The sequence below is a fragment of the Frankliniella occidentalis genome, unplaced genomic scaffold (assembly GCF_000697945.3).
Source record: "Frankliniella occidentalis isolate FOCC.00 unplaced genomic scaffold, Focc_3.1 Scaffold43, whole genome shotgun sequence".
In the NCBI taxonomy this organism is placed as follows: domain Eukaryota; kingdom Metazoa; phylum Arthropoda; class Insecta; order Thysanoptera; family Thripidae; genus Frankliniella; species Frankliniella occidentalis.
This window is the reverse complement of record NW_026267173.1, coordinates 859477-869489: the sequence shown is the minus strand read 5'-3', so window position 1 is coordinate 869489 and position 10013 is coordinate 859477. Positions and strand designations below refer to the sequence as shown.

Sequence of the window (10013 nt, the reverse complement as noted above, 5' to 3'; positions counted from 1 at the left end):
TTTAATAAAACACCTAGGCTTTCCTTTGCTTGACCATTTCTCGTATGGGTTTTTCTGCTTCTTTTAAGTTTGATTCCAGGTAAGCTTTGTGACTCTGCAAGATAAAAACAAACTTAATTTTAGAGCAGAAAACAAAAAATATGCTGACAGTATCGGAGGTGTAGCAAAATAGATAGTGTATACCTCTAATGACTTAATTTTTTCATCATATTTCTCAGACTTAATGTGCAAGCCCTGAGTTATTTCTGGTGCATCTCGAAGGATGAACATTCTACCAACACTCTCATACATGTTGGTATTAGGTGGCAAACCCTGAGAAGGAAAAGAGAGAAAATTAAATTGTGGGCAATGATTGGTGGTGTAAGTACACGATGAAAACACTCACCTTTAGTTCCTGAATGGTTAACTCTGAATGGATCTTTGATTTTTTCAACCCATCAATTTGAAGATCAGCTAGCTTTAACTTTTGGGCTGTGTCTGTCATTTTAAGTTGAAGTTCGGCAAAAGCCTGTAATACCAGAGGAGGTGAATAGTGAGGTTAAGAAATGTCGAATTACATCTTCGGGATTCGGTGGTACAGGTAAAACAAGAAAAATAGAACTAAGAAAGGGTGTACTAGAAAAGTTCCATTTAAGAAGAATAATCATCTTTGGAAGGAAATTAATTTGATTGACAACTATTCCATGCCTCCGCGATCAAACTCAAAGTTGATTCTTGGGGCCAGACTCCGTAGACAACTTAAATTACACATATCATGAGAAAACTATATAAAGTTCACAAAATTTCCAGAAAAAAATCATTTTCTTTTTACCTTTTTCAACTCTAAATCGACAGTTTTTGCCATTTTTGCGGTTTTCGTGTTGCACTTGTGATCTTGTGATGGTTGGTTAGGGATACACAATCAGTGTGGTCAACAGCACAGATGGAAAATACTCCAAAAGGGAAAGTGACAGTTTACACTGTTTTGGTGGTACGACTACCACGTCGGCAGCCATGTTGAGCCAAGTGAAGAAAGGAATGCGATAATGTTTATGTTGTGAAGATCTGTGACAGAATGAATCATCCAAAATGTAGAGTTATTGCAGTTTTTTATGTTTCAAGAATTTTGAAGTGTTGACTCTAAGGAGCACCAGATATCTGCTTTACTTCTTTGCACTCAGAAGGATGATACATCATTTTTCCCGACGTAGAAATGGGTGAGTTGACTTGCAGTAGGCCAATATTGTTCAACTTTCATCCCTATTATTTACTGGCAATACTTCATTGTGAAGCTCTCAATGCATTTTCTCGACAAATCCTTCCTTTTACCTGAATCTGCCCTCTTTATTTCTAAGCCCTGGTCAACCAATTTATTCATATGTGTCAAACTTTCAATGCTGTAGCCACTGTCATTTAATCACTTTTAGTTGACAGACATCAATGACCAAATGAAATATAACTTATAACGTATTCTACGAGTTTCATAAAATTTTAAGTGTCATTCCGTGTTAACATTCCTTGTGCTTTTCTACGGCATTGAATATTTGCCTACCTGCAATTTTAACATTTCATTCTCCATACCTAACCTCAATGAAATGGTAAACAACAATCGCTCATACGTCAGTACGAATGCTCCAGCCTCTGAATAGAACACATACCAGTTTCCAATAGCGAAATAGTTAATGTTATTACTATTAAAAATCTCCTTATAAATTTCATAGGGCTGTTTATTGGTAAAGGCGACATAGCGACATAAGCTACTAACCTACTTTCATGCTCTTCGTAATTCTTGTGAATATTATCATCCTTATTTGGTGTGTTTTCAGAATGTGAAAGTCCACTGCCTGGACCGTCTAGTGCGGTTTCTCCAACTTCTTGTGCAGCAAGTGTAGCTAGTTTAGGAAGTACGGGAAGTGCAAATGACCTAGCTGCCAAAAAAGCAGAAATGGTGGCGACACTACAAGCAAGACGAGCTCAGCTTGAAGCCAAATTAGCTGCTAAAAATGAAGAGCTTAAAATGCTTTGCATTCAAGAGGCGGAACTCACTGGTGTTCTGCCACCTGAAATACCTTTGGAACCAGGCGAAACTCCACCAACATTACGAAGAAGAGTTGGCACCTCATTCACACTTCCTGAGAGTTTGTTAAACAAATTGCGATCAACTGAAGTATGTGATATCTGTGCTATTTTTGTGTTATCAACAAAGCCAGTTAATTGTGTCAGACTAGAAACTTATTGTTTATATTGTGTTGCAGGAGGAGTCTGTGCCAGCTGTGGAATTGGAAATAAAAATCCAGACTGGCATTGCTGAAGCAGCTCTTGGGCTTGCCAATGACACTGCAGCTAATAAACATGTCCGCAGGAAACACAGACTCATGTACCAGCAGAGTCAGAGAAGATTACAAGATTTAGAAACAAAGTTGATAGGTTTACGAGAAAAACAAGAAGCTCTAGATGCTCAAAATGAAGCTCTTTCATGTGCTCAACCACAGCAGCCAACTCAACAGCAACACATGCAATATCACCAACAATTGCAACAACAACAACAGAATCAATTAAAACACAGGAAGAAGCCCCGCCCACCTGTTGATAATGGTAATCTTTTGCATCTTATTTTGGTTTAGGTTATCCTCATCATTCTTCTTAATGTTAGCTCATTCTGCTTATCTCTTAAGATTCAGATGTGGCAGAAGTTGATGGTAGTATGCTCCATGCTGGTGGCATCAGTTTGTCTCCCTTGGGGCAAATGGATCGTGACATAAGGGAGGGGCGTCTAAGTTCAGCATTAACAGCGAGCACTAATACTGTAGGTTTGCCATTGCAGCCTGCCACAACTCACAGGTATTTGACAAAGATCTTGTTGATTCTCTGTTATGATGTAATACTAAACCCCCAGTAATAATTTTTTTTAAATCTAATCTAAATTTTTATTTCAAATAAATTATCTACAGGCACAGCAGCTACCGGTACTCAACAATTGATTCATCGTGGAACATGGAGCCAGATCGCCTTAGTAGGAGAGAAACTGTTCAAACCGGTAAGAAGAGTTAAATCTTGTTGTAAGTTTAAATTTGCCTCTCTATTATTGAATATTATCAATTAAATTAAATTTATTCAAGGAGCTGGATCATCCAACTATTGGAATGCATCCGCGTCCAGACAAGAAATACCTAGTCCTGGCAGTTCCCGATACTCAAGTTCTCGTTATCCGTCTGGAATACCAGTAGAAATGGATGAAAGTTTGAGACCAGCAAATCAGAGATGGAAAAGAGATAGGTAAGATTTCTTTTTCTCTATTTTTACCTGCCCGGTGAATTTTTGTCCAGTTTTCCATAAGAATGCATATTTAAATTTATTTCCATCGCTTCAATCTACTTCCCAATTTTTCCCACAGATCCATGATGGGTATGTCAAGGTTTGGTAGCTTGGACCGAAGAAGGGCTGGTGCAGCAAATGTCACGGCAAACTCTACTAGCTCAACTGTAAGCAACATAGACGAAGCAGAAGCAGGTGTACCTGCCCTTTTACCCAGTCAGACTTATCCAGAACATAGTTTAGGACATAGCCTAGTTAGAACACAATCTCTAGGCAGTGTAGAAGCTACACGTCCTAGAAACTTGCAATCTGATCGAGATGCCTCAAGAGGTAATATCTGAGTAATATTTCTATCTATCTGGTCTTAGTTCAGTGTTTTGTAAAATATTTATGTAAAATTTTTGGTTTCAGACGGGTCCCAAACTATTGATCGCAAACCAAAGGAAAAAGAATGGTACGAAACATCACTAGATGTTGCCCCTGTGTTGTCCCCTCAAGGATCTCAAGGAGAACCACAGAGTCAACACAGTCATCCTCCCTTGCAGGCTTCTCTTTCCCATCCTCCTCCTCATCCTCATATGTATCAGTCTCATCCTCAGCTCCACCACGCACCTCACCAGTCACCTCCTCTACCTCTCCCCTTATCTCAGTCCCATTCGCACTCCCACTTGGCTCAAGTAGCAACACCCGTTTCTGTGCATATTCCCAACCACCACAGTCAGCACTCCCACAGTCAGAACCACCCTTCTTTTGCATCGTCCATTCCCCAATCACAATCACACCCTCAACTCCATATGCAAGGATCTATGCCACACAATCCTCCTCAACTACCTCCTCACCCACAGTTACACCCAAAGCTCAGTTCAACACAGTCAGTCTCTCATTTAACAGTGCACATACCTCCACCAAAGCCTCATCTACCTCCCCCTCCCTCACATCAATACCCACAATCTCAACCCCCTGCCATTCCCCCTCATGCAGCCCCTCCTTCTGCTGCTCCTCCGCTGCCCCCTCATCCCTCATCACATTCCCCGGCCCATGCTCAGTCTCACCCACCACCTCTGCCTCCGTCACACTCCTCCATGCATCACTCGCCCCAACTCCCTCCTCAGATCCCGCCTCACACCCCTGTCCCTGGGCACATGACATCACACCCGTCACATGCTTCCTTACACTCGATCCATACCGCACAGCAAATCACTCCCCGGAATATCCCTCCAGAAGTGCCCCCTCATGTTCCATCGCATGCACAATCCCATCATGCATCACATGCTCACCCTCCTCCGCCTCCACCACCCCAATCCAGTGCTTCCTCTCATCCTCCTTTGTCTCCGAAGTCTGATGACGGCCCTCTTTCTCCGCCACATGTGCCTCTAGAGTCACCTAAGAACCACATGGTGGTGCAGGCTGGATCATGGCAACCATATCGTGAGGTTAGTTCTTTGAAATACAACCAACCGTCATTAATAGTTAACCCCCTCCCTTTTTTTGAGGGAAGGGGGGTGAATGATTTCTTTCTAAACATTTTATTTTTGTCTTTTGTTTACAGGTTACAAAACCATTTGAGATGTCTGACTTTTACAAGTACAGTACAAAGTTTCGCAAACAGATGCATCCCCCGCCCCCTCCTCCCCCTCCTCCGACAAGTTCGTCTGTAACTTTGTCACCGGACGGAGCTCCTCAATCTCCCCAATCCCCTCAGCAGCAGAAAGGTGTTTACACGCCTTTGCAACCGCTAACTTGTCAACCCTTGGAGCCACAATGTAGCATGTAAGTGCTTTGAATTTGCCTCCACTTTATGGAAATATGAAATGCAATCTGACTCTTACTGACTGGATGATTCCTGCATCTTCAGGCGCCCCCCTGGTGCAGATTCAAGCTTTGGCAGTCCTGCTGCCAATTCTGAATCCCTAGCTGATGCATTCTCCAATGAAATGCTGGCCTGGTTTCAAGATCAAAGAGCACCGCCAGCTCCAACCCCAGCAACCCCAGCATCAGGACCTCCACAACGCTCAGCAACACTAGTATAATATACATAATAGGTTTATTATGTGACATTAAGTTTTAAATGCAACCAGTTACCTGCCTCATTCTGTCTCTGTATTTATTCATTTTCATGATCGCATTTCTTCAAGTTCTTGAAAAATTTTCCATGAAGTTTTTGTAGGGATGAAGCAATTTGAACTGGTTGGATTTTTTACTTGGCTGTGTACCTCTTTTAATTTTAGAAGAAAATGTATGGAGGGTAGATATTTAAATGTCAGTGAAAAATGAATTCTTATCACAGAGTGCTCTTAGAAACAATATCAATACTCAAGATTTGACTTTTGTTTTGCATATTTCTGTGGCAAGTCCATACAGATATATATTACTCATTAAGTTGACATTCAAATTTTATATTTGGGACCAATGCTCCTACAACTTGGGCAAACCAATATTATGAACCGCTCTCTAGTTAGTATCTCTCATTATTCTCATGAGATTTGATCTGACAGAGAGACTTTTATTTACCATTGATATTTAGATACATGATTGATTGATGATTTAATTTGGATTGTTTCATCATAAATTTGTTGTTCTTTAAAGTGTAAATTTGTTTTTCTTTAAAATGTGTCGTTTTATTTTATAATACCACAAAGTGCAATTAAAGTGATGTTACTCTAGGTAATTTTTAAAAGACAAAACTGGAGTCTTTTTCAATTGTAATTTTAATTGGTGTAATCGTAATTATGACATTGTTATTCCTGTAAATGTCTTTTGAACAGTCTGGTCTCCAACAGATCTCTCAACTCTAACTTATTTTTTAAAAAGTACTCATCTATGACAATAAATTGCATGTTACATGTTGTATGTTGTAAGACTTTGATTAGACTTCTGGTTATTCTAATTTTGTTTTTGCCCCCCATCAAAGACTGCTAAGAACTTCCTTCTACAATTAAGTATGTCTGTATTAACCCTGTATAGTGCCTTATTTTATAACTGTACTTTGTACTATATATTTATGTAAAAATGTTCTCTCTCTTGAGAGAGTATTTTATATTTCTGAGGCTTTAGATATTTTCAGTATGATTTACATTATGAAGTGTAGGGTAAAATTGAGAACCAATGAAATCTTATCTACTACAACTTGTGCCTTGATTCGTGTTATTGTCACTGGTCTTCTTGAGCACTGGTACATATAACTCTCCTCCCCATTTTTATCATATAATGATGGCATTTATTGTACATGGGACCAATCACATGTAAATCTGTGTGCAACTCCTTCTCACTTAAATAACTTGTGATAGAGGGTTCTTCTACCCTCGATAACAATTTTGTTTTAATTTTCTCATGGTGATGAATTTGTTGTTATTAATGACCAATGATTTTTCTTTTATGTGAGGACTCTTACATTAACAAATTGTGTCTTATCCCATTATGTACAGGGCTTATGTACTTATCTATGTATTTCATTTTCTATCGATTGTTGTATGGTTCTTTTTGAATTAACTTAAACCCATAAATCATATCAAGACAGTTTTTGAGAAAAATGTGACTAGAACAGTTTTGACCCATACTCATAAAGTAATTTTGTTCCAACCACTTGTGTCACCCTACTGTCTGTCAAGAATCATAAAGTGATTTTGTTCCAACCACTTGTGTCACCCTACTGTCTGTCAGGAATCATAAAGTGATTTTGTTCCAACCACTTGTGTCACCCTACTGTCTGTCAAGAATAATTTAAGGCAGTTTTTAGAGTTTGTGACTGTTTAAAGTACAAAGGGTTAATTTTCAACCCTTAGTCAGGATATTATCTTACTAGCTCCTCTCCCTTGTGTACATACATGACTGACCAAATTCTATTTCCAACATTGAGTTACTCAGGAGTTAGTGCACATGTAGTAATGTTTTTGTTTGTTTTATAAATCAATAAAACTGGCTGTTGCTGATTTCCGTTATGTTTTTACCTTCAACTTACAATTCATGAAAAAGTAGGAAAAACTAGAAAAAATACCAAGTTTTCAGTCCACATGACATGGAAAATAGTTTTAATTCCATATAGACAGCAATGTAACAACACAAGATCCACCAAGGAAAGTCTGACACCTTCAGGTTAGGTTGCAAAATTTTGTTTCAAACCAAATTATATTGTCTATCACTTGCATTTTGCTTTGAAACACTGAACTTGAAATTGTCTATTAGCGGCTTAGAATATACCAATGCAGATAGATTTTAGAAGTAGGTACAATTAAAGAAGCATTTCATTATGATGAAATTTGATATCCACAGATTTCATTTTTTCTTACAACCATCTACAAGACTATGTAACACAGCCATGGCATGGCTGCATTATTTGTAAAACTCTCCAACATACATCGATTGTTTACAATATTGTGTACACACAGTATCACTAGGAAAAAAGTAGTTTTCAGAAATCTAGATGCTGGAATGGTATGTGTATAGAACTTTGGAAAGATTCCATTTAATAAAATTATTGGGGCTCCAAGCATACTGCATGCTGTACAAGAATATTTACATAGTTCGCAAGTCTTCTTTCTAGGTAACTGATGTGATAGTTTGTTTCACAACAATCCAGTACAGTGTGCTGTAGCACTATTTGAGTCAAGAAACAATGTTGTTGAACAACATTTTTAAGCAGTATGAAAAGCTATGATAAGACAGAAAATTCTGTTTGGTTAAAAGCCACTGCAGACTGCAGTGAAGGCATCAGGCCTCAATGGTACATATTCAAGGTCGATGACAATGACATATCCTCCATTTCAAATAATTATAATGTTTGCATTTAATTTTATTTGTAATGAATAATATAACATAGTAAGAAATATGATACACAAGATAAGATGAGGGAGGGTGAAGGGTAGAAGAAAGAAAGGAGGGGACAAGAGGAAAATGGGGAAGGAAGAAGAAAATCATCTACCGCAACACAGCTCAGTAGCTCAGTACATTGGACAACACAGTACAGGGATTCTTATCAGAGCTGTACCATAAGTCTGATTCACAGCATTTACATAAAGAGACATCCAACCGCCTGAAAAATGTCAAATAATGGTAAACAAATTATACATTAAAATCACAAATTCAATATACTATGTGAACAAAGAATGGAAACAATTTTACTGAACAGGATATAGAATGTTGGGGCCAACCTTTAGGCACACCATTTGTCACACAAGGAAAAAATAATAAACAATCAAAACATTTTACAACATAGAGGAAACAACAACCAACAAAACTAAGTTTCTGTGCAGACTGCACTTAAGAAAAATTAAAAAAAAAAAAAAAATTCACAGCGCAAACACATCCCTTACATCAACATATAGTTCCGGCAGCGAGAGTCTTGCTATGAAAAAAAAAAGTGACTTGTAGCAGTACACACGCAAATGAGGAATATAAGTTACAAGTTACACTTAGATAATGGTCATTGGTGGGATTTTGAAGACCTGAAATACTAAGTCCAAATATTGACTACAATTGATAATTATAACCCTCAACAAACAACTAATTAGAGCTAACAAAAATTGGAGCTCTCACTAGAAGTTGATATTTTGCTAAACTAGAGGCCCTGGTGGTGGCCAAGTGTAATATAGCTAACCCTTAGGTGTACAATACATATCAAGCAACTTTCTTCCACGATAACATGACAAAGCTCAAACGCTTCACAATAGTGTCAATGGAATTTGATAGAATTTTGTATACAGTCTGAAGATAAAGTCAAAGGGCATTCCTATTCACAATATATTATATATATTTTTCAACTAATTGCATGAAAAGTCATATATCAGTAAGGGAAGGCTTAGGAGAGGATCAGTTCAGGCGACGACGGGTTCAGGCGGGCTGATATCACACAGGGGTTGATCCGTGTCCATGGCCTCGGAGCTCTTCCCGGCGGGCTGCGTCTCGGACTTGGCGGTCCAGTGCTGGGGCTGCGACGAGCCGTACGGCGAGTGGCGCGCCTCGCGCCGCGCCCGCCTCCGCTCCCGCCTCTCCTCCATGACCAGCCGTAGGCGCTCCACTTTACCGCGCGTGGCCTGGTTCTCCGCGTCATCTGCAACGATACACAGGCTAGGATTAGCGAAACAAGTACGCATATGCCGCTTGGTAATTCCCCCGAGCGCTCGTGACAGGCGACTCAAAAGGGAGTGAAAAAAAAGAGAAGGACGTATGCTAACTCCCGCGACTTACCTGACGACTGAGGGGGTGCTGACTGGGTGTCAGTGGTCTCGCCCGAGCTAGGAGTGGTACTTGAGGTGCTCGATGAGTTGGGTTCGAGGACAAAGTTGCTCTGAGGTAAGCCCTGGTACGAGCGCCGGTACTGCGGCGTCGCGCACAGCAGGTCATTAAGAATGTGAATTACTGTACTAATATCACGCTTCGGCCTCCCAAAGCGGTCTTGAAGAGCTGGATTTAATGTTCCTGTGAAGAGGAAGATAGAAAAGAAAGCCGTTAGAGCTAGGTATCAATCTCAACGTGGAAGTGTAACCGTGCGAAGCATCGGGCGCGGTGCATACCTGAGAATGTACCCGAGTAAACTCCTTTCCCATGGTTGTGCATACTCTCTATGATGGCGCCTTGGCGGCGTCGGGCAGCTGCGGTGTCCTGGAACAAGACAGATCAGAAATTAGACAACTCGCTTTGACGTCCACTCGAAAGTATATACATTTTCTCCATCCTCTGAACACGCCGCGAGCCGGACTCAAGGGGGGCAACGAGGGAGGGCT

At 39.9% G+C, this 10013-nt stretch overlaps 3 protein-coding genes across 4 annotated transcripts in view; 1 reads left to right on the top strand and 2 right to left on the bottom strand.

Moving 5' to 3' along the window:
* On the bottom strand, positions 1 to 977 carry LOC113208856 (prefoldin subunit 1; the record flags this gene model as incomplete). The annotated part of the gene is given in 4 exon segments (XM_026426074.2): positions 1 to 94; positions 184 to 312; positions 386 to 508; positions 812 to 977. Coding segments are annotated over 4 exon segments (366 nt in total). The 5' UTR covers positions 845 to 977.
* Positions 978 to 1002: 25 nt separating this feature from the next.
* Positions 1003 to 7223, top strand: LOC113208852 (bromodomain-containing protein 4). 2 transcript variants are annotated; one of them, XM_026426069.2, is made up of 10 exons: positions 1003 to 1196; positions 1806 to 2146; positions 2235 to 2574; positions 2661 to 2820; positions 2931 to 3016; positions 3099 to 3255; positions 3374 to 3624; positions 3706 to 4727; positions 4844 to 5064; positions 5150 to 7223. In XM_026426069.2, exons 1-10 carry the CDS (start codon positions 1193 to 1195, stop codon positions 5322 to 5324), a joined length of 2757 nt encoding a protein of 918 aa, XP_026281854.2. In that variant the 5' UTR covers positions 1003 to 1192; the 3' UTR covers positions 5325 to 7223. The 2 variants fall into 2 exon arrangements, with proteins under 2 accessions (XP_026281854.2, XP_026281853.2); XM_026426068.2 differs by having other exon boundaries at positions 1004 to 1196; positions 2655 to 2820.
* Positions 7224 to 7292: 69 nt separating this feature from the next.
* The window catches only part of LOC113208854 (midnolin), a 59942-nt gene continuing 57221 nt past the window's right edge, over positions 7293 to 10013 (bottom strand). Inside the window, exons 5-7 of the mRNA XM_052266818.1 lie at positions 9804 to 9891; positions 9478 to 9708; positions 7293 to 9340 (exon numbers count right to left, since the gene is read on the bottom strand). Coding sequence (XP_052122778.1) covers positions 9105 to 9340; positions 9478 to 9708; positions 9804 to 9891 — 555 coding nt within the window. The 3' untranslated portion in view covers positions 7293 to 9104. The remainder of the gene's footprint in view (positions 9341 to 9477; positions 9709 to 9803; positions 9892 to 10013) is intronic.

Coding starts and splice junctions, on each gene's coding strand:
- LOC113208852 (XM_026426068.2), top strand. Junction 3,017..3,098: donor GAGAGAAACTGTTCAAACCG/GTAAGAAGAGTT, acceptor AATTTATTCAAG/GAGCTGGATCATCCAACTAT. Junction 3,256..3,373: donor CAGAGATGGAAAAGAGATAG/GTAAGATTTCTT, acceptor TTTTTCCCACAG/ATCCATGATGGGTATGTCAA.